At 31.7% G+C, this 25,091-nt stretch overlaps 4 protein-coding genes across 8 annotated transcripts in view; 1 reads left to right on the top strand and 3 right to left on the bottom strand.

Moving 5' to 3' along the window:
* The window catches only part of LOC123700809 (microtubule-associated protein Jupiter), an 81,168-nt gene extending 80,893 nt beyond the window's left edge, over positions 1-275 (top strand). For all 5 annotated transcript variants that reach the window (XM_045648153.1, XM_045648149.1, XM_045648152.1 and 2 more), the window contains one exon: positions 73-275. In XM_045648153.1, the coding sequence (XP_045504109.1) occupies positions 73-206 (134 nt within the window). In that variant the 3' untranslated portion in view covers positions 207-275. The remainder of the gene's footprint in view (positions 1-72) is intronic.
* The window catches only part of LOC123700808, a 535,837-nt gene that overhangs the window by 284,753 nt on the left and 225,993 nt on the right, over positions 1-25,091 (bottom strand). The gene's annotated exons all lie outside the window — the stretch shown is intronic.
* Positions 2,072-6,456, bottom strand: LOC123700812 (D-aminoacyl-tRNA deacylase). The gene is made up of 5 exons (XM_045648155.1): positions 6,278-6,456; positions 5,909-5,999; positions 5,527-5,653; positions 5,071-5,179; positions 2,072-2,319 (listed from the first exon to the last, which is right to left on the bottom strand). Exons 1-5 carry the CDS (start codon positions 6,318-6,320, stop codon positions 2,165-2,167), a joined length of 525 nt encoding a protein of 174 aa, XP_045504111.1. The 5' UTR covers positions 6,321-6,456; the 3' UTR covers positions 2,072-2,164.
* Positions 15,129-23,740, bottom strand: LOC123700816. The gene is made up of 3 exons (XM_045648160.1): positions 23,599-23,740; positions 19,881-20,183; positions 15,129-16,195 (listed from the first exon to the last, which is right to left on the bottom strand). The coding sequence occupies exons 1-3, from the start codon at positions 23,630-23,632 to the stop codon at positions 16,131-16,133; spliced, it is 402 nt and encodes a 133-aa protein (XP_045504116.1). The 5' UTR covers positions 23,633-23,740; the 3' UTR covers positions 15,129-16,130.

Genomic DNA, 25,091 nt, shown 5'->3' on the forward strand with positions numbered 1-25,091 from the left:
TGAATATACTTAACTTTGCATGATTCCCTGTTCACAAACACATTTGTGCTAATACAATATTTAAATTTACAGAAGGCAACCCGATCACCGGCGATGGCTACAAATCAATGAACGGTCAAATTAACATGGTGACATCGATAAACGGCCACAGCAGCATTCTTCATAACCGCGTTCCCCCCGGCGGCTACTCGTCAGGGCTCTGGTAGACTACCAACATCACAGCAACGGTCACCGAAGCGGCCAAATAACACTCATTTACCGCCGTCTCGTCAAAACAAAAACTACGTTCTCGAATTTTGAATTTCGAATCACATCTGATTGGCGCTATTTTTTTGACAGGCGAATGAATTGTCTATGCGCGTATTGTAATCATAAATTAATGTGGAATGTACCTAGGTACCTAATTTAAAATTGTATAATAAGTATTTACGCTGTTCTTAGTCTAACTAGGTACCTACCTAGCACATTAAATTTTATATCCCGTTAGTTTACTATAATTATTGTAATTGTAATACAGTTGTAGCGCCAATCTTTTGTGATTTTAATACTGCATTCTCGGTGCAAACATTCGCATTTATTCCATTGAAATCATTAATAATTTATATTTTTAATCTACTAAATTTAAGTAGTATCGGATTTAATTTATATAACGTGCACACATTAAAATTACGTCCATTTTAACAGAAAGGGTATATGTTCATAAAATCCTTAGCCTGTTCCAGTAACACTTTATTTCATTAATTTAGAAATAGATGATAGATATTTTTGTAATAGTAATAATATTCGGTTAGATATAGAATCCTTGTTGAAAATATAGATTTATAAATTTAACGGATCGCACTAAATTCCGACGTTTGCATAATTTCGTTTCCGTTACTCTTATAAACTCTATATCTCAACTCTTATCCTAAGGAAAGGAAAATTGTAATCATTAACACACATAAGCGCATGTTTACGCATCGATTGATATTGAATTAGGAGTGAGGATGTATCAGCAATATACCAAAACGATTAGTGCCTTGATTGGTGATGAATTGAAAATTCTAGGAAAAATCAGTGTTTGATAGAAGCGTGAAACGGAAACAGTGATTATATATCTATATTTCACCGTATAGAAATAGTAATCATGCGGCACACAGGCTAATTGATAATATTAAAATAACGTAAATTATATTAATGTTCGACACTATTTAAGTATCCTATAATCTCGTTTGTTGAATTTCATTATCATAATTTAAATAGAGGATTTTATAGATTGCATTTATTTTGTCTGTTTATACATTTTTTTAGTTTATTTTCTACTCGTTTAGTATTAAAATGTATTTGAATTTTGGTCGATTATCTGTTAACAAGGAGGACCATAGTCGTAGTGTTTGTGTGTACCTAGTATGAGGTTTGATGCGTTTATAACAATTTATAGACTAGTGGTAGGCATATCATCTATGTAATAGTTTCTAACTTAATTGCTGACGCACTGGCCTAACGTTAACTTAATTGTTAATAGATAATAACCATTACTTCAAAATAAAGTTTTTTTTTAATACGATTGTCTTTTATTTACACGAAAATACCCAAGGTTGAAACTAGGATGAATGTTAGTTATCTACATATTAATTTTAAGCCTTTCAATTTTTATGTTCCTTTGTATGCAGTAGTACAGACTGAGAATATTAAATTGCTATCACTCAAATAAAGTAACATTAGCACTCCTTTCTAGTAACCTTATAGGTAATAAATGATACAATTTTATTCGACCATAATATCACTTCATATTACTATCTATTGGGTGGGATTTTTAAAAAAATATCCTAGTTCTGAAAGCATAATAGATACTTAGACCGAATTTAGCAATTATAATATTTGTATCGAGTCTTTTAGAAAATTAAAGCCAATCTAAAAATTTGTAAAATTTATTATCATAAATAGTTCTTAGTAAATAATTTACATAATTGCATTCATTTATATTACAAACTAAGGCCGCCTGTCCACCTGCAAGAAAACATCCGCGAGAAATGTCCGACAGTCTGTCCGATAGCAACTTGCAAGTCTAATTCCGCGTTTCCACCTGCAAGTAGACTTGCAAGTTGCTGTCAGACTGTCGGACATTTCTCGCGGAAGTTTTCTTGCAGCTGGTAACGCGGCCTAATACAACAAAAATAATCATTTACGTTTCTAAACTTTCTTCTGCTTGTAAAGGACCGTTCTCTTTAGATGCATTCTTATTTTTATTTTTTCCGGTGTTTACTCGAGATTCGATTTCTAATGTAACCGGCCCGTCATTTTGTATTGACACTTGCATGTAGGCACCAAACACACCATCTATAAATTTAAGAAAATAAACATTAATTGATAAATGAGTATTAAATTATTAATAGTAAGCAGGAGTCATATTAAAAAAGCTATAAAAGATATTCTACTCATTTTTTAATTTTAAAACATTTTTTTTAATAGATTGTTGAATAGTGAGTTTGATCATTATATTTATTTTTATTAACTATTGCTGCTACACTACTACTTTACTATCCTGCTTAATCCATTTATATGAAGTTTGCAAAGGAAAACCCGCATAGTTCCCGTTCCCGTGGGATTTCCGGGATAAAAACTATCCTATGTGTTAATCCAAGTTACCCTCTATATGTGTGCTAAATTTTATTGTAATCGGTTCAGTAGTTTTTACGTGAAAGAGTAACAAACATCCATACATCCATACAAACTTTCGCCTTTATAATATATGGGTGATTATACAAAAATGGGGTAACTTTTAAGGATATTTTGTTTACTATATTTTTTATATCAGATTATTACAAATTAGGGTGTATATGATAGCTAATCTAATGAATATATTGTTCCAAATCGGGCCAGCCACTTTTTTTAGTAGATTGTGAGATATTTTAAATTTTCTGGATTTGGCTTCCAGGGGACTGACAAGGCTAACATAGTACTGATAAAAACACAATTGTTTAATATTCTTAAGGAAATTCAATGAAAATTACTACAAATCTCTCAGTTTTAATAATGGCACATGTCTTTTAAGTATTAAAATCACTGAGTTACATTTAAAAATGATAATTGTTAATATATTGTGATACTGGGAAAAAACAATGTCTCAATTTTCAAAACAGCCTTCTGACATTTAACGCAACGTAAATATTCTTACTCTCTTACTTAACTTAATACTTTGACTTAGTTTTACTTAATATTTCAAGTAATTCACAAACAATAGAAACAAAAAAAACGGCCAAGTGCGAGTTGGACAAACCTATTTTTTATTATGTTTGTAACTTAAAATTTACACTTTTAGCAATTTTTCCTTTATCTGTGTTATAATACGTTGCTTTTTACCATATTTTAAGACTGTATACACGGCAAGCATCCGGTGTATTTTTTTATTCCCTTGCGAATATTTAATTTTGCGGAAATTTGCAGTATTAACGGATGTAGGTATCTTTTAATTGCGTTGCGTTATAAGTTTCATTTTTTTACAGCCCCAAGGGTTCTTAATGTTGAGTATTCAGTATAAATTTCAAATTGATACCTCCACGCGCTTCAAAAAAACGTCTTAACAGACAAACGGACAACAAAGTGATCCTATAAGGGTTGTGTTTTTTCCTTTTGAGGTTCGGAGCCCTAAAAATCTAACATTATTTATGTTAAAAGTACTAATTTTCATAAAATTAAAAACCAAAGGCTTGAATGAAAGTCTCATCTGAGTTTTCATAAGAGCCTTTTGACATTTTTATAATGTTATTATATTAATTAACTTTTATGTTATTTTGAGGTAATTTTACTTCACAACATTATACGTCATACGTATTTATCTAATAAATATAACAAGCTATGCCCTGAAAGCATCAAATTCAATAATTAAAATAAAATAAGATCTTTTAAATAAAATTATTAGTAGTTTGTTTCAATAGCTCTTTTCTTTGCTACTCTTTTTTAAATGTTTCTTCCCTAGTCAAATTCAGTTTCTTTTAGCGTGGTGCATGATGTTTTTAAACTGAAATATCAAATAGAAATGCTTATATCAATAGCAATCAAGATAAAAGTTCTCAAAAACGATAGAATCATCAGTACTATGGGGTCGCGTCAGTCCACTGGCGCGATATCTGACATAGGACTGATGCCAGCGGATTGATAAAAAGGGACTAAATATAAGATTATAATCACAAATTATGTTTTTTTTTTGGCTTATTTCTAATATCAACAAACTATATTTTTACAAATCATAGATAACCATGTATGAATGAAAATAAAAATCAGATTAACAATAAAATAATGACTGACCATAGGACTGAAATGTTGACTGGCGCAGCACGAATTTAGAGGACAAACACAACCCTAGCGCTGGTACAGTTATGGCGGCCATCAAAATATGGGATGCACAAGTAACTTCATTACCAACATTAATATTTAGACAGGGATTTGACCTCGACTTGGCGATATTTAGCGAGAATTTCAAATTTAAAAAATACACAACGGACTGACCAATAAAAACGATGACAAAGTTTATTTTTATTTTTTAAATAAAATGTTAAACATTTCGTTATGAAAGTTATACTATATAATACTATGTATATCAAAGATTGTCCTGAATTAGTAAGTTTTCTCTAATCAATGATAATGTTTATAAAATAGTCACTTGATTGTTGGTTTTTGGAGTTGTGACATGCCAAAGTACTGATTATTTAAGTATTAATTTTGTTTTTTTATCAATTTGTAATAAAGAAGTGAAAGTGAGTGACCAAATAAAGGACGCTTTATTGTTTTAAAATACATTGTTATTTGATTAAAATATCATAAGACTTTGTATAAATTGGCTGGTGACATTGAGTTACCCCATTTTTGTATAATGACCCATATATTAGATTAGACTAGGTTTCACATAAATGGATTAAGCAGGATATCAAAATATCTCCATACCAAATTTCATGAAAATTGGTTCAGTAGTTTAGGCGTGATTGAGTAACAGACAGATAGACAGAGTTACTTTCGCATTCATAATATTAATAAAGTATGGATTATCTAATTAAAAATGTCCTCTACACTTTATATGAGAAAAAAAAATACCTTTTACTTTATCTGGCTTATATTGATTCCTAAGCATTTGTATGAACTGCTCATAAAATTCTTTTGATTTGTCCCCTGGCATTGCAAGATGGAAATCTGGTTTATTTCCCTATAAAAAGAAAAAAATACATTTACTTAAAATATTATACTACTTTATTTTAGAGTAACATTAAGTTTTAGCATTTTTTATTATTAAAACAGATGGTAGAAAAACAAAATAATTATTTAATTTACTTTGATGAAACTGTTATAGTTTCCTATATATAAGGTTTTTTGTAAGTACATACTTACTATTTTAATTCACATATTTTCTTAATGAAGTTCCAATGAATTAGGAACACAGGAACTTGATTTTTATTTAACTTTGTCTTATAAGAAAACTAGCTTACTGCTACTGCTACTTTGTTTTATATGATGTATAGTGACTAATAATAGCTTATAACATAAATCTCTCACCTTCCATGTATTATATAATGTAAATTGACTGACACATAGTAACTCTAAATCTTCATCAACTACGCTTTTCTTCCATTTTTTATCATTTTCATCATTGAACAACTTTAAGGATAATAATTTGCGAACCCTGAAATTCAAAATAATTGTTATTTAATTACTAACATAGAATCTAAAAATAACGTACCTATTCAAATATGTTTATAATGTGAAAACTCAATGATCAATAAGCAAATCTTTTTTAACTGGGACCTATTATGCAAAACAGTTTAAACTAATGTTTTTTTTAGCAAATAGAGCAATATGAATTGTTTTTAGGATCAGTGAAATTCCATCTAAATAATAATTCACATTTTAGAAGAAAAACGTATTTGTTCATACTCACATATATTCCATATCTTTTGGTGTATCATTGTGAGTAATTCCAATAAACACACATAATCCTTGTCCTATATTACTTATTAATTCTCCATTTACTGTAAGATATGTTCTACATAGTTAATTCAATATGCTGGGTATTATTATGATTTTTGGTAGGTACCTATTAAAAATATTATGATTTTTATGATTTTTGGAAGGTAGACATCACATGGAGTAGAAGCGAAACTCTTTAAAATTTAATTTATACATACTTAGTATATTCTACCAGCGATTCAAAAATTGATTCTGATCACTGCATAAACTGTTTGGTAAATATGTAATATTATGGTTGTAACCTCAAAAAGAATTACCCTTTATTGCTCTTAGGAATTACCTGTCACATTTGCATTCATTACCCGTTGTATAAGCGCTTTCATTTTTTTTACAATATTTAATATTTATAGCGTGTTGTTGCACGTAATCCTTTTACTTTTATTTTATTACAACTTTTAATAGTAAACAAAAACCAGACCGGTAGATTGAACCGTCGGCGGCGTCGGCGGTCGGAATTCGTTTTTCACAACACAAATGACAATTATTGACAACTGGGCACTGGCTAACATTCGGATCAAATTTATCTCTAGTTATACTCTTCACACTTATGACAAACTCCTTGTGGACACTAAAGACAGACATATAGTAATATTTTTGCTTCTAAGCAAAACTGTCACATTTGCTGTCAGAGTAGTGACGTGACGTATCTACTAGGAAATATATCGATAAAACTTAGCGATAAAATGATAAAGATTATCAATATGTTATCTATGGTTTTTGTCAAGCGTTCAAAGTAGAAACACTGCAAGCAGCAAAGTAAGCACTGCAACAAAGTAGAAACACAGGCTGCTGTTTCAGCTGTTTGCTGTTCTTCCATGGATAAGTTAAAATCATGTTTATCATAATATTGTTATGTTTAGACAATAACATTTTTTTACTGATAAAATATGTACTCGAGTACCTTTTCAGTCACTCTACAAACTTTGGCAGTACTGGAAGATTGTTTTATTTCTCTAGTAGATTTTTGCTTCGGAAATCTCAAATCATTAATGAATCTGAATGAAAATTATTTTAAAGACTAGACTAGGTACATAAAATAATATAATAATTGGTTGTGTCACAGAGGCGCCATCTAGACGTACCATTAACGTTTGCGTTGGCGAAAGCTTTCCCATAAACCTAAAAATAAAACTGAAAGATTTACCACTTAATACTCACTAGTGGTCCGCCCCGGCTTCGCCCGTGGTACATATTTCGCAATAAAAGGTAGCCTATGTCCTTTCTCGGGTATCAATATCTCCATACCAAATTTCATGCAAATTGGTTCAGTAGTGCGTGATTGAGTAACAGACAGACAGACAGAGTTACTTTTGCATTTATAATATTAGTATGGATTGGTAGGTAAGGATAAGAAATAATTATTGACTTATTGTGGTATTATGTAGCAGTGAAATAGAAGTCCCTCGACTATATTTTAATCTGCGCGACGGGCCCCATTAGATTTTTTGTTGGAAGGAAGGATTTTGTAGATGTTTTTTTAAGGAAGTTGTACCTATATCATAATAATTCATACAGTTATTTATTTATTTACTCTTTATTGTACAACATACTAAAACAAAAGAACAAAACCATTTAAAATGTACAAATGGCGGCCTTATGGCTCAAAGCCATCTCTGCCAGGCAACCTTCAAGTTATGTAGGTATTCACTGCGTGGTCAGAATAGGTGGCTACAGAATATAGAAATCGCAACAATACTATGTCATTATCCACCCTTATTTTAGAATAATTTGCATTACTGCAATATATGTATTATAGGTATGGTTGAAATAAGTTGAAAAATCAATTTATTTTTTTCCCATTCATTTATTTAGGTTTTAAGACTGGAGCATTTTGATTAATTTGCTCCAGTGTGATAATCAACAAAAGAAACAAAGTATTTTCATTCAAGACTAGTTTATTCAAAATTTTTTTGTAAGCTAAAAGCAAAGACAGGTAATACGTGTAAAACGCGTTAACATTATAAGCGTAAACAAATCTTTAAAGTGGGTATAGTACATTGATGCCTAACACACACGCACACATAAATAATGTAGGTAATTAAATAATAAAAAAAATTACAAAAAATCATCCAGGCTTTTTGGAGCCGTGCATGATATTTTGACTTATACGTATGGTACCATTAAACGTGGAATTCCAATTCATAGCCCCAACATACCTACAATTTTAAAGCAATAGCATGGACTGGATTTCAAATAAAATAGGTACATGAATCACACGTTTTTTGTTGAGAAGTTTACATATAGGTACATACACAAATGGTAACAAAAACCATTCAAATATCAACAAAAATGGTTTGTGTGCTGTAGGCATAATTCCAATCAATATTATTAAATCACGGGCTGTGACTTGTGCTTCCAATTTTATATTCATAATTTTATAATACTTTTCCTCGGATTAACAACTCCAAAAATTATGTAAGTACTTTATACGTAAAAGGATATTAAACAGTCTTTATTACTAAAGGAAAAAAATGACTTTTAATCGAGTTTAAACAAATTTTGAAATAGCATTTGTACTAAAATAATGACGCTTCGCCTTAAACGTGCCTTTACAACTTTTATTCTTAAAATTATACTTTGCGATAATTAAAAAAAAACTACCTAGGTACATAGAAGCAATAAAATGAACACAGTATTTGGTAGATCTGTGCTTTTCGAACTAAATACTATTAAATGCAATTTACCTATACACTGAATACCTGGGGGACTTTTTGTCTGTCCACCATAGATAACATAAAGAGCAAATAATTAATGTTTCCAAAAATTTAAATAGGTTAAAATATTTTTTAATTATCAGTTCTCACTTTCATTTAGATCAGTTAAAAAAATAGGGAATAATTTGCTGTACAATTTTCTTACGAGTTCCAATTTAGACAACTAATGTGCATAAAGTTAAGAAGTAATAACTAATTTCGTATAAAAGAAATAACAATACTTATAAAGAGGGCATATTCTACATAAGTATTATCCCTCTTTATTTATAACCTAAGAGTATTTCAAGAGTTTTACTTCGTACCACTCTAAATTACATCAACCTGTTACAATTTCTGACTATATAATTAGGACAATATAATTTTTACACGAATCAACATCTTTTCTATCAATAATATTATTTTGAATTTAAAGCATAAAACTGAACAGTTACAATTTAGATGTTGATAGAATTTTATAAATTTATCCATCTAATTATATAATAGCTAAGAATATTTAAGAAAAATGTTTAATAATTATATAATTAAGGGTACGAAGATATATAAACACTAACAGCCTCTTACATTACAACCTCATTATAATTCATAACAAGAAAGATTCTTAAAGTAGCCACAACTTCTTTGAATAAGACACTGTATTTAAACATTATTGCTGGTTATGGAAAACTACAAAATATCTACTTGTAAGTCGTACACATGACATACTTAGTACTATGTAAGTATGTGTTAATAAGTACTATAATAAATTAACATTTCAGATTCAGAGATTGTAACACGTTACCTTCATAATTTCTAAATAAGTAACTAGTAGTAATTATAAATTAAACATTCAATCAATACTTCAAACAGTGCGATCCATTAGGAAGGTAAAATAATATCACATGCAAATAAACGCTGAAAACACCCATTCGCCAATCACGTAATTTTTTCGTAGGATTTATTCCGGTTCTGTTTTCACGCGGGTTTTGGCCTCAAGCTCCTTCTTCAGGTCAGGCAGGAGTCCTGCTGACGTGACGTATCTACTAGGAAATATATCGATAAAACTTAGCGATAAAATGATAAAGATTATCAATATGTTATCTATGGTTTTTGTCAAGCGTTCAAAGTAGAAGCACTGCAAGCAGCAAAGTAAGCACTGCAACAAAGTAGAAACACAGGCTGCTGTTTCAGCTGTTTGCTGTTCTTCCATGGATAAGTTAAAATCATGTTTATCATAATATTGTTATGTTTAGACAATAACATTTTTTTACTGATAAAATATGTACTCGAGTACCTTTTCAGTCACTCTACAAACTTTGGCAGTACTGGAAGATTGTTTTATTTCTCTAGTAGATTTTTGCTTCGGAAATCTCAAATCATTAATGAATCTGAATGAAAATTATTTTAAAGACTAGACTAGGTACATAAAATAATATAATAATTGGTTGTGTCACAGAGGCGCCATCTAGACGTACCATTAACGTTTGCGTTGGCGAAAGCTTTCCCATAAACCTAAAAATAAAACTGAAAGATTTACCACTTAATACTCACTAGTGGTCCGCCCCGGCTTCGCCCGTGGTACATATTTCGCAATAAAAGGTAGCCTATGTCCTTTCTCGGGTATCAATATCTCCATACCAAATTTCATGCAAATTGGTTCAGTAGTGCGTGATTGAGTAACAGACAGACAGACAGAGTTACTTTTGCATTTATAATATTAGTATGGATTGGTAGGTAAGGATAAGAAATAATTATTAACTTATTGTGGTATTATGTAGCAGTGAAATAGAAGTCCCTCGACTATATTTTAATCTGCGCGACGGGCCCCATTAGATTTTTTGTTGGAAGGAAGGATTTTGTAGATGTTTTTTTAAGGAAGTTGTACCTATATCATAACTAGCGGTCCGCCCCGGCTTCGCCCGTGGTACATATTAACGTTTTCTCTACATAAGAACCATCCTCGTACTTCAAGGAATATAATAAAAAAAGAATTATCGAAATCGGTTCAGCCGTTCTCGAGTTATGGAATTACAACGAAAAGTGGCATTGATTTTTATATATTAGATAATTCATACAGTTATTTATTTATTTACTCTTTATTGTACAACATACTAAAACAAAAGAACAAAACCAATCACCAAAATGTACAAATGGCGGCCTTATGGCTCAAAGCCATCTCTGCCAGGCAACCTTCAAGTTATGTAGGTATTCACTGCGTGGTCAGAATAGGTGGCTACAGAATATAGAAATCGCAACAATACTATGTCATTATCCACCCTTATTTTAGAATAATTTGCATTACTGCAATATATGTATTATAGGTATGGTTGAAATAAGTTGAAAAATCAATTTATTTTTTTCCCATTCATTTATTTAGGTTTTAAGACTGGAGCATTTTGATTAATTTGCTCCAGTGTGATAATCAACAAAAGAAACAAAGTATTTTCATTCAAGACTAGTTTATTCAAAATTTTTTTGTAAGCTAAAAGCAAAGACAGGTAATACGTGTAAAACGCGTTAACATTATAAGCGTAAACAAATCTTTAAAGTGGGTATAGTACATTGATGCCTAACACACACGCACACATAAATAATGTAGGTAATTAAATAATAAAAAAAATTACAAAAAATCATCCAGGCTTTTTGGAGCCGTGCATGATATTTTGACTTATACGTATGGTACCATTAAACGTGGAATTCCAATTCATAGCCCCAACATACCTACAATTTTAAAGCAATAGCATGGACTGGATTTCAAATAAAATAGGTACATGAATCACACGTTTTTTGTTGAGAAGTTTACATATAGGTACAGGGCCGGACCGTGAACTTGTGGGGCCCTGGGCTGAAACTACCCAGGGGCCTTTTTTTGGAAATGTTCATATTTTCTTAATACCTACTTCCTTTCGCAATTTTGTTATTTTAACATAATCAAATTTGATTTTAAATCGTTTCATTAGTTCAGGAGTCTATCGCGGACAAACAAAGTGACAAACAAAGTGAACTTATAATATACACGGTTGAAATGTCGATGAAGTGATGCTGTGACCGCGCGCTCTCCACCCTCTATCTCGAAAACGGTTCACCGTATACAAAATTTTTTAAACAAAATTTGTGGAGAATTTTATATTCTACAATATTGATAATAAATACAAATAGCAAAAAACCCAGAGGAAATGAGATATTTTTTTGTGACCTTGTAGTTCCTTACACCCTACCATATGTAGATTTTGAGATAACTTTTAGGGTGTCAATATTTACAGACTTACTGCTGGGTGTCTCGAATTCCGAGATTCTTACCTAATTTAACCTTACATGACTGGGCCATAACTCGTTCGGGCTCGTACATAAGAGTTAAAACACTTCTTAATAACCGAATAACGCATTTCGTTAAAAAATCACAAATGTTTATAAGTATATAAATTTTTAATAGTACGTTGATAGTTGACGTTATAGTTATAATAAATCTGTATTAATAAAAAAAAGTATTTGAATAAACGAGTACAAATAAATATTAATTTATCGAAAAAAACAAGTTTTTTCGAAACGGTTTGGTAAAAAAACATGGCTTTTGAAATAAGCCTATATATATACGTATATATATTATATATCCCTCTAAAAAGAGTAAAAAGTGCATTTTTTAGTGAAACTTCTTTAAGCGCGTTGCCAACTGCAAAGTCGTTGGTTAAATGCTCTAAGGCTAAGTCGGATGACAATCTAGTGCTAATTTCTCCGGTACTTTTTAAGTTATATTTTTGTAATATATGAAATAAAGTCATGAATATATATCTATACTAGTATATGCTAGTATCTATACTTATTACTTAATATTATAAAGCTGAAGAGTTTGTATGTTTGTTTGAACGCGTTAATCTCAGGAACTACTGGTCCGATTTAAAAAATTATTTCGGTGTTAGATAGCCCATTTATAGAGGAAGGCTATTATATCATCAGGCTAAGACCAACAGGATCTAAGCCACGTGGGTGAAATCGCGGGGCGCAGCTAGTTATTATTATGTATACCTATACATAAACTAGCTGCGCCCCGCGAAACTATTTGGTTATTTTATAAAGGAAGGTACCTACAGTGGTGGACGTATAATTAGAAACACGTAACACAATGAAGTAGTCATCAAATTCATTTGACATTTGTGTATAATAACGTATTAGAGATTAAGCATTATTTCATATTATGTAATAGAACATCCGTTTATCTAGCTTTATAAGAAATTGCTTAATTTTAATCAAACGTTAGCTTAAATTAATAAAATTTAACAACTTTAAGTGTAGTCTAATTTCCGAGTATTTTCAGTCTGGACAACAAATTAGAAACAGCATGGTTCGAGTGTTCTAAAGTCAAAACCTATTAAAATGTCGTTAATATTTTTTTCTTCTACAAATATTTGCACCATTTTTTAAACATTCTATCTAAAAGTTTCTGAAAATTAATTAACTTTGCAATAAAAATGGGTAAAAGTAAGATTTGTGACCCATCAACAAGAAAAATACTCTTAAGTTTACATTTTGACAAAAGCTGGAGTTACAAGAAAATTGCAAATCATTTAGTGTTCGATAAAAAGATATTCAACGTTATAGTCTATTTCAAAAAGCATGGTACTTCTGATCAAGTGTCTAAAAAAGCTTGACCATGAAAAATCACTGCTCACGAGGATAGGCAAATGATTCTTTTGGCAAAGATGGATCCATTTAAAGGCTCAAATTCTATTATTAAATTAGGTTTTTCTGAAGATGAACCACGCCATTGTGTCGATGAGATCGATTTGCAGGTGGTAAGTCGAGGCAAAATTGTTTGTGAAAGTGGCCAGGAAAGTACAGCTTCTTATTAGGCAGTACAGGGAATGACGATATGCATTTACTAAGAAATATTGCTTGTGGACAGTCCGCCACAGCCAGTGAAAAAGTTTTATTTTGGGACGAAACAAATTAATTTAATCAATTCTGATGGCAAAGGATACGCGCGTCGTCCAGTTAACCATACCTTAGATAATAAATAAACAGTTAAGCATTGCGGAGGAAACATGTATGGGGTTGTTTTGAGATTGTTATAATCTTTATAGACAACAACGGCTTTACAACGTCGTGGCTTAGACTGTATGAGATTGTCACATGTTTGCAAAAACATATTTCCTAATAGAATTGGAACCCTTAAATGAAGAAGAAGAAGAATTTGCCTATCCTCGCGAGCAGTAGGTAGTTTTTCATGGTCGAGCTTTTCTAGGCACTTAATCAGAAGTACCTGCATGCTCTTTGAAATAAACTATAGCATTGAATATCTTTTTATCGAACACTCTAAATGATTTGCAATTTTCGTGTAACTCCAGTTTTTGTCAAAGTGTAAACTTAAAATTATTTTTCTTGTTGATGGGTCACAAATCTTACTTTTATCCATTTTGGTGCAAAGTTAATTAATTTTCAGAAACTTTTAGATAGAATGTTTAAAAAATGGTGCAAATATTTGTAGAAGAAAAAAATATTAACGACTTTTTAATAGGTTTTGACTTTAGAACACTCGAACCATGCTGTTTCTAATTTGTTGTCCCGACTGAAAATACTCGGAAATCAGACTGCACTTAATGTTGTTTAATTTTATTAATTTAAGGTAATGTTTGATTAAAATTAAGCAATTTCTTATAAAACAACATAAACGGGTGTTCTATTACATATGAAATAGTGCTTTATCTCTAAAACGTTAATACACAAATGTTAAATAAACCTGATGACTACTTCATTGTGTTACTGTTTCTAATTAAACGTCCACCATATAAAATAACCAAATAGTTTCAATAAATGAGATTTATTTTCTATAAGTTGAAAATCAACATGCAAACATCCTTTTACATGTTAGCAAAAGTTATTGAAGTAGGAATGCGATTTTCATCAATTTTTTTTTTCGAAAACCGACTACAGATTTTTTTTAAATTATCGCCCATTGGTTTTATCGGGGTATGGGGGCCCTTTTAACCTCGGGGCCCTGGGCTGCAGCCCATAAAGCCCATGGGTAGATCCGGCCCTGTATAGGTACATACACAAATGGTAACAAAAACCATTCAAATATCAACAAAAATGGTTTGTGTGCTGTAGGCATAATTCCAATCAATATTATTAAATCACGGGCTGTGACTTGTGCTTCCAATTTTATATTCATAATTTTATAATACTTTTCCTCGGATTAACAACTCCAAAAATTATGTAAGTACTTTATACGTAAAAGGATATTAAACAGTCTTTATTACTAAAGGAAAAAAATGACTTTTAATCGAGTTTAAACAAATTTTGAAATAGCATTTGTACTAAAATAATGACGCTTCGCCTTAAACGTGCCTTTACAACTTTTATTCTTAAAATTATACTTTGCGATAATTAAAAAAAAACTACCTAGGTACATAGAAGCAATAAAATGAACACAGTATTTGGTAGATCTGTGCTTTTCGAACTAAATACTATTAAATGCAATTTACCTATACACTGAATACCTGGGGGACTTTTTGTCTGTCCACCATAGATAACATAAAGAGCAAATAATTAATGTTTCCAAAAATTTAAATAGGTTAAAATATTTTTTAATTATCAGTTCTCACTTTCATTTAGATCAGTTAAAAAAATAGGGAATAATTTGCTGTACAATTTTCTTACGAGTTCCAATTTAGACAACTAATGTGCATAAAGTTAAGAAGTAATAACTAATTTCGTATAAAAGAAATAACAATACTTATAAAGAGGGCATATTCTACATAAGTATTATCCCTCTTTATTTATAACCTAAGAGTATTTCAAGAGTTTTACTTCGTACCACTCTAAATTACATCAACCTGTTACAATTTCTGACTATATAATTAGGACAATATAATTTTTACACGAATCAACATCTTTTCTATCAATAATATTATTTTGAATTTAAAGCATAAAACTGAACAGTTACAATTTAGATGTTGATAGAATTTTATAAATTTATCCATCTAATTATATAATAGCTAAGAATATTTAAGAAAAATGTTTAATAATTATATAATTAAGGGTACGAAGATATATAAACACTAACAGCCTCTTACATTACAACCTCATTATAATTCATAACAAGAAAGATTCTTAAAGTAGCCACAACTTCTTTGAATAAGACACTGTATTTAAACATTATTGCTGGTTATGGAAAACTACAAAATATCTACTTGTAAGTCGTACACATGACATACTTAGTACTATGTAAGTATGTGTTAATAAGTACTATAATAAATTAACATTTCAGATTCAGAGATTGTAACACGTTACCTTCATAATTTCTAAATAAGTAACTAGTAGTAATTATAAATTAAACATTCAATCAATACTTCAAACAGTGCGATCCATTAGGAAGGTAAAATAATATCACATGCAAATAAACGCTGAAAACACCCATTCGCCAATCACGTAATTTTTTCGTAGGATTTATTCCGGTTCTGTTTTCACGCGGGTTTTGGCCTCAAGCTCCTTCTTCAGGTCAGGCAGGAGTCCTGCTGACGTGACGTATCTACTAGGAAATATATCGATAAAACTTAGCGATAAAATGATAAAGATTATCAATATGTTATCTATGGTTTTTGTCAAGCGTTCAAAGTAGAAGCACTGCAAGCAGCAAAGTAAGCACTGCAACAAAGTAGAAACACAGGCTGCTGTTTCAGCTGTTTGCTGTTCTTCCATGGATAAGTTAAAATCATGTTTATCATAATATTGTTATGTTTAGACAATAACATTTTTTTACTGATAAAATATGTACTCGAGTACCTTTTCAGTCACTCTACAAACTTTGGCAGTACTGGAAGATTGTTTTATTTCTCTAGTAGATTTTTGCTTCGGAAATCTCAAATCATTAATGAATCTGAATGAAAATTATTTTAAAGACTAGACTAGGTACATAAAATAATATAATAATTGGTTGTGTCACAGAGGCGCCATCTAGACGTACCATTAACGTTTGCGTTGGCGAAAGCTTTCCCATAAACCTAAAAATAAAACTGAAAGATTTACCACTTAATACTCACTAGTGGTCCGCCCCGGCTTCGCCCGTGGTACATATTTCGCAATAAAAGGTAGCCTATGTCCTTTCTCGGGTATCAATATCTCCATACCAAATTTCATGCAAATTGGTTCAGTAGTGCGTGATTGAGTAACAGACAGACAGACAGAGTTACTTTTGCATTTATAATATTAGTATGGATTGGTAGGTAAGGATAAGAAATAATTATTAACTTATTGTGGTATTATGTAGCAGTGAAATAGAAGTCCCTCGACTATATTTTAATCTGCGCGACGGGCCCCATTAGATTTTTTGTTGGAAGGAAGGATTTTGTAGATGTTTTTTTAAGGAAGTTGTACCTATATCATAACTAGCGGTCCGCCCCGGCTTCGCCCGTGGTACATATTAACGTTTTCTCTACATAAGAACCATCCTCGTACTTCAAGGAATATAATAAAAAAAGAATTATCGAAATCGGTTCAGCCGTTCTCGAGTTATGGAATTACAACGAAAAGTGGCATTGATTTTTATATATTAGATAATTCATACAGTTATTTATTTATTTACTCTTTATTGTACAACATACTAAAACAAAAGAACAAAACCATTTAAAATGTACAAATGGCGGCCTTATGGCTCAAAGCCATCTCTGCCAGGCAACCTTCAAGTTATGTAGGTATTCACTGCGTGGTCAGAATAGGTGGCTACAGAATATAGAAATCGCAACAATACTATGTCATTATCCACCCTTATTTTAGAATAATTTGCATTACTGCAATATATGTATTATAGGTATGGTTGAAATAAGTTGAAAAATCAATTTATTTTTTTCCCATTCATTTATTTAGGTTTTAAGACTGGAGCATTTTGATTAATTTGCTCCAGTGTGATAATCAACAAAAGAAACAAAGTATTTTCATTCAAGACTAGTTTATTCAAAATTTTTTTGTAAGCTAAAAGCAAAGACAGGTAATACGTGTAAAACGCGTTAACATTATAAGCGTAAACAAATCTTTAAAGTGGGTATAGTACATTGATGCCTAACACACACGCACACATAAATAATGTAGGTAATTAAATAATAAAAAAAATTACAAAAAATCATCCAGGCTTTTTGGAGCCGTGCATGATATTTTGACTTATACGTATGGTACCATTAAACGTGGAATTCCAATTCATAGCCCCAACATACCTACAATTTTAAAGCAATAGCATGGACTGGATTTCAAATAAAATAGGTACATGAATCACACGTTTTTTGTTGAGAAGTTTACATATAGGTACATACACAAATGGTAACAAAAACCATTCAAATATCAACAAAAATGGTTTGTGTGCTGTAGGCATAATTCCAATCAATATTATTAAATCACGGGCTGTGACTTGTGCTTCAAATTTTATATTCATAATTTTATAATACTTTTCCTCGGATTAACAACTCCAAAAATTATGTAAGTACTTTATACGTAAAAGGATATTAAACAGTCTTTATTACTAAAGGAAAAAAATGACTTTTAATCGAGTTTAAACAAATTTTGAAATAGCATTTGTACTAAAATAATGACGCTTCGCCTTAAACGTGCCTTTACAACTTTTATTCTTAAAATTATACTTTGCGATAATTAAAAAAAAACTACCTAGGTACATAGAAGCAATAAAATGAACACAGTATTTGGTAGATCTGTGCTTTTCGAACTAAATACTATTAAATGCAATTTACCTATACACTGAATACCTGGGGGACTTTTTGTCTGTCCACCATAGATAACATAAAGAGCAAATAATTAATGTTTCCAAAAATTTAAATAGGTTAAAATATTTTTTAATTATCAGTTCTCACTTTCATTTAGATCAGTTAAAAAAATAGGGAATAATTTGCTGTACAATTTTCTTACGAGTTCCAATTTAGACAACTAATGTGCATAAAGTTAAGAAGTAATAACTAATTTCGTATAAAAGAAATAACAATACTTATAAAGAGGGCATATTCTACATAAGTATTAGGGTCTCAGCACACATATGGGATCGGAAAGGGATCGTAACCGTATCGCCTCGAGCCGTTCAGAATGGTTTGTATTAAACTCCCTACTGCAACGCACACTAATCGGAATAGTAACGTAATCGCCTCCCCTCGGAACAGGCTCCGAACTTGCAATTCCAGCGCTAACGGCTCATCGTCCCCGCGCTTACGTCTCTCCGTCCCCGCGCTTACGTCTCTCCGTCCCCGCGCTTACGTCTCTGCCTGCTACGACTTGCCGTACTTACCGTTTTTAGGCGTAACGCCGGTGTCGCCTAGCCGTAGCCGAGTTGACGTACAGGCGCTGCTGATACGCTTTCGTCACGTGCATACGGTAGGTTGACGCCTGGTTGACAGCGAGGCGAAAGGCGTTACGGTTACGATCCCTTTCCGATCCCATATGTGTGCTGAGACCTTTATCCCTCTTTATTTATAACCTAAGAGTATTTCAAGAGTTTTACTTCGTACCACTCTAAATTACATCAACCTGTTACAATTTCTGACTATATAATTAGGACAATATAATTTTTACACGAATCAACATCTTTTCTATCAATAATATTATTTTGAATTTAAAGCATAAAACTGAACAGTTACAATTTAGATGTTGATAGAATTTTATAAATTTATCCATCTAATTATATAATAGCTAAGAATATTTAAGAAAAATGTTTAATAATTATATAATTAAGGGTACGAAGATATATAAACACTAACAGCCTCTTACATTACAACCTCATTATAATTCATAACAAGAAAGATTCTTAAAGTAGCCACAACTTCTTTGAATAAGACACTGTATTTAAACATTATTGCTGGTTATGGAAAACTACAAAATATCTACTTGTAAGTCGTACACATGACATACTTAGTACTATGTAAGTATGTGTTAATAAGTACTATAATAAATTAACATTTCAGATTCAGAGATTGTAACACGTTACCTTCATAATTTCTAAATAAGTAACTAGTAGTAATTATAAATTAAACATTCCATCAATACTTCAAACAGTGCGATCCATTAGGAAGGTAAAATAATATCACATGCAAATAAACGCTGAAAACACCCATTCGCCAATCACGTAATTTTTTCGTAGGATTTATTCCGGTTCTGTTTTCACGCGGGTTTTGGCCTCAAGCTCCTTCTTCAGGTCAGGCAGGAGTCCTGCGTTGTACAGGCGTACATATTCTAAGTAACGTTTCTTATTTTCAGGGTTGCTCATGATAGCAGATACAAATTGAGATGTCTCGCGCTGCAGAGCGACGATTTTCTCTTGAATGAGGCGGTTCTTGTGCATCAAAGCGAGAGTCTTCCATGCCAGGTCTATGATCAGGCGGTTCTGTGCGACCTTCTCTGGCGTCGTCTGGGTGACAAGGGGTGGAGATGCCTCCTCGTGTATGATCGGAGTGGCCAGCCATTGGAGGCGTTGCAGACGCCGAGCCTCACGTAGACGGGTTATGTTGGATCCTGGAAATAATAAAATAAATAATATAAAAAAGAGAATTATAATTTTTTATGATTGGAATTAAATCCATGAAACATCGTATTAACTTATTAAGGCTTGTTTATTTTTGGTTACGAGTGCAATAATATTATAAACGAATTTGAGTAGAGTAGTGTAAACAAAAACTAAATAGAATATAATAAAAAGAAAGTGATTGCTATTACACAAAATTAAATTCCCTTATACGAAAAAAAAATCCACAGGTATTCCTTTCATAAAAAAAGCTATATTGTAATGTTGAATAAATGTTGTTATCTTAAGTATTTCGTAGAAATGTTGTTTGTTAGTAATAAGTGCCACTTAATCTTTAATATACTTATTGCATAATCTGTTATAACTATTTATGGGAAATTTTTGAAATAAACCTTTACGAGAGGTAGTCACGTTTGTTAGCATACGTTTTAGTTGGCACCACACTTATATAAAGTTCTTATATAATGCCACATATACCTACTAGTTTATTTTTCTAGTGATCCCGCACATGCAGGCTATTCTTTTGTTTTATAATTATTATAGGTAAATTAACACAATGTTTACCTATATGAAACGCCTTAGGTTAGGACTTACGATTGTTTAGTAGGCTAAACAATCGTCTAACCTTCATTTGGTTTTTTAAAAAAACGACTTGTGTTAGTGACAGGGTGTTTCAATTTAAGTCTAAGATAGCTGAGAAAAGAGCTTCTTTTTGAGTGTGTTTTAAGTATTGGCCGTCTTTGTGTCACGAAACAATACTGACCTCGTCACAATTTTCAGTCACGTGTATACAATAAACACGTGTAAATCAATGTAAAATTGATACTTTTGGAAATTATTATTTTATACTTATAAGTATAGGTAGCTACTATGAATTCAACGATCTCAATTCTTAATATTGTGACGGTAAATAATAAGCTTATCGTAATTTAAGCTTTGGAGGTGCTTTAAGTTTCAGTACTTGACATTTTCTTGAATAAACTATTACTTTGGTGAGGGTTATAGAGAAGGCACGCAGTTATACATTATTCATTGCCAATGTGGCTATGTTGTTAGTACTTATTACTAAAAAATGTAGTATTAAATGGGCACACGATTTAAGAAAAGTCGCAAAGCTGTAGCTCTACAGTCTTATAAAAAAGTTTACGAAATGAAAACAGCACATTAAAAGTGTGGTCCTCAGATATTATAACGGTATCAATTTATTTGCAAACATCGCATACAATGGATAGATTAATAATGGCTATCGCATATAGAGCTCAAACACTATGGAAAATAGGAAAAGTTTGAAATAATTGGCCAAACATCTCAATGAAAGCAGGAAAATATATTCCTTAAATTTAATGAGGTTTGCTTCGTAAATGCTTTTTTTTTCGGGGACCAAACGTTACAGAATCGTGAATATGAAACATATTGTACACAGATCACATTGTATTATTGCACACGTAAAACAATGTCTATGCTGGTGTGTGTACCTATGCCGTAAACGGTGAATGAACTGATTGCAAGAAACGCGTGTGGGATTATGTTGTCCCATAAAATTACAATGTCTCACCTACCTGATAAAGATTAGCATAATTTGTTTCGAAATACAGAGTAATGACACTTAGAAGATATTATAATGCAAAATCAAGAGGCACCGCTGCATAATTTCCATTGTTTCCCAACTGTTTAACGATGTTTTTATACAATCAACCGTTAGCGACATTAACATAAAGTAACATTATTAAAACACCAATAGTATATTTTTCAGCAAATTATGCGACTTCAAAGTTTGCATAATTTTTTGCTTCTTTGAAGAAGAGACCTAGTCCGAAAACACGCATTATAGTCTTTTTTCACACATTTCAGTTATTGTTGAAAATAAACGCAAACTTTCGCCAATGAGCTTTCCGCACCCTGTACATAATATTTCCTATAACTTTCTGAATGACTATGTTATTGCAATGAGATCTTATTCATAGTCTTTGCATATATACCTACCTACTTAACATTTACCAAATGTACTGAAGGCATAGGTACAAATTGTTTTGGAGAACTAGTTTGGAAGAATCAAATGTTGTTGTTGTAACTCCTTGTGGAAATAAGCAGGCAAATAATGATTTGATGAGTTTTGGTCTTGAAAAAGTTTGAATCACGATTTTGAGTAGAAGTTCATTTTGGTATAATAATTATTAGACATCGGATTATATGCACTAACAAAATGCCAAAATATGCATGCAAATATGCACTAAAAAAGGCCGAAATATGCACTAAAAACGACTGATATGCCTAAAATATGCACATATAAATCAAAAAAACCTTTATTATTTTTATATATTTAAATCAAAGATTGTACAAAAACATTGAAATTTTCTTGAAATTGAGTATAGATTTTGTGCCAATATACAATTAAGCATTTTTATCAAATTTTCGAGCGCAAATTTGTGACGTTTGTCACCCGCGAGCCCAGTGTTGCCACCTTAGATCTTTCCGGGCTAAATCTAGCCCTTTTTTGGAATTCAACCCGTGTTTTACGTTTTTAGCCCCAAAAGGGTAATCTAGCCCTATTTTGAATGGCTCAAAATTTACTTAAAATGGAGCCCATTTTGTAATTTTTTGCCATTTTACCATGCCAAAATAGGGTTTGTTTACTCGCTGAGCGTTCTGATTGGCTAATAAAGGTTAGTCGACCAATCAAAACTCCCGCTACTTAACGATTTATGCACGAAATATGCACGATTGGGGAAAAAGGCTAAAATATGCACTAACGCCGTAATTAGAGAGTTTTATGCATTTGCATATGCAAATATGCAAATGCATATAATCCGATGTCTAATAATTATAATAGGATAGTCGATATTACAATCTCAGACATTAGTTGATTTAGTTCTGTGATTAGACTATAGATAGATAAAATGAATTTTTAATTTATTCTGTTCCATAAAAAATAAATAGAAGTAGGTAATTATTAGTCTTCATAAAGGCGTATAAAAATACCTACATATTTTCTGAATATGACAGCAACTTCTTTAATTTGAAGAAATTGAAAACATTATCCATACCTTTTAAATTACCAAAGCACAATATAAAATCCGAATAAAACTGCTTCATGAGTAAAGCAATTCTATTATTACAGTAATAAGTTAAAATATTGTGGTAGCAAATAAATAAAGAATTTATGTACCTATTTGCAAAAACAAGAAGGAACATAAGCATTTAAATGAAAATTAAAACAGAGTAAATTATAAATAGCTTCCAGTCATTATTTACTAATTTATGCTAATGCAATTTCGTAGACGGCGGAGGTAACTTGATAAATGCATAATATTTTCATTGTTTTGTCGTAGGTCAGTGAAACATGCGCATTAACGCCGCCCAGTGTTCCCATAAGCTTTCTCATTAACAATATTGAAAGAAACAAACCTTTTTTAAACTTTCTGATGCGTTTCTCACACATGGTTGCTTATCACAGTTGATAAAACACAAACACAGATAAAAACAATGTCGATTGAAATTCGAATGTCGCCCGTGGATACGTGCGAACTGTTCGAGAGCCAAGCGCGAAGTTACTCCGGGAGCGCTTGTATGAAAATCGAAGCCCGGCGGACACGTGCCGTTGCGTCGCGTCGTCGCTGTAGCGCTAAAGCGAGATAGAAACTTGTGTTGTCATCACTGATGCACAAAGATCCTAGACAGTGACCTGAAATTGCAGCGTGGGACTAGTTTTACGTGGTTTACCTGCGTTGGACTAGAGGCAGTTTAGCTTTTCAATATTGAATTTAATAGTTACGCAAATCAAATAAGCAATTAAAGCTTTTAAGTTTTAAGCTATGCTATGCAGTTTCTATCGCGGGCCTTGAGCGCGGGGACCGAATCCAGAAATTCCGTAATGAAAAAAAACCTCACGCTCGCCATTTCGACGGGCACGAAGGTGTGGCTTGAAGGCATGCTATGCAATTATAGCTTTACCGCGGCAGTCCTCGAGTGCCACGTCTTTTTTAAAGTAAATTGGTAACTTTGATTTTTCAGAATTAAAACTGGTAAAGAAAATTAGAAACTTTAAATTTTCAGTATTTAAAGAAATTCTTTTGAACTTTATTTTACTTTTAAAGGCAATTTTAGTGACAAGAAGCTTTATTTAATTATTTTCCTGGATGCGAGTGACGTCATAATTAATAAAACGGAAACTTCATAATGTTACCTACGTAGCTATACTCATTTTGGCTTTGAAGTTTTTCTAGGATGAAAATTTGTTTTTATCTTCTTTCACATATTGCAGCTATTATAATTTATGTTGAGTAACATTCATTACATATTTTGTTTCAATTTAAATTGATCAATTTTAGCCGATAACCATTAATAAACATTTATATTTTTTTATTTTTAAGAATATCATTGATTGAAAAAGAATAAAACTAAATTCTCGTAAGTTCTCACTTACATACTTACATAATTTGAATTTTCAATGTGAAAAAAATATTTTTGTCCTGAAAAATAGGGAAATACTGAGAAAGTGCATCACCCTGGCAACAACGTGGTACCAAAGCTTGCGACCGCGACGCACGGATAAACACGTGTGCAATAACATACCGGTGACGATTGTTATCTGTCTGTGTATAGTCTATAACGCATACCGATGTACCAATCTTCTAATCTAATATATAAAAATCAATGCCACTTTTCGTTGTAATTCCATAACTCGAGAACGGCTGAACCGATTTCGATAATTCTTTTTTTATTATATTCCTTGAAGTACGAGGATGGTTCTTATGTAGAGAAAACGTTAATATGTACCACGGGCGAAGCCGGGGCGGACCGCTAGTATTATATAAAAATTAGGGATGCGCCGAATACCGAATACATATTCGGTATTCGGCATATTCGGCATCTTTTTTACTATTCGTATTCGGCCGAAT

This window comes from Colias croceus, chromosome 20, assembly GCF_905220415.1.
Source record: "Colias croceus chromosome 20, ilColCroc2.1".
NCBI lineage: Eukaryota > Metazoa > Arthropoda > Insecta > Lepidoptera > Pieridae > Colias > Colias croceus.

Bases quoted from the DNA above. Each gene is read 5' to 3' on its own strand.
- LOC123700812 (XM_045648155.1), bottom strand. From the start codon at position 6,320: ATGAAAGCGCTTATACAACGGGTAATGAATGCAAATGTGACAG. The intron at 5,654-5,908 runs GTGAGTATGAAC...TTTGAATTTCAG, and splicing joins CCAAAAGATATGGAATATAT to GGTTCGCAAATTATTATCCT. The intron at 2,320-5,070 runs GTATTTTTTTTT...TTAAATTTATAG, and splicing joins TAAGCCAGATAAAGTAAAAG to ATGGTGTGTTTGGTGCCTAC.
- LOC123700816 (XM_045648160.1), bottom strand. From the start codon at position 23,632: ATGTGTGAGAAACGCATCAGAAAGTTTAAAAAAG. The intron at 20,184-23,598 runs GTTTGTTTCTTT...TATTATTTCCAG, and splicing joins CATCAGAAAGTTTAAAAAAG to GATCCAACATAACCCGTCTA. The intron at 16,196-19,880 runs GACTCCTGCCTG...TCACGTCAGCAG, and splicing joins TGTACGCCTGTACAACGCAG to GACTCCTGCCTGACCTGAAG.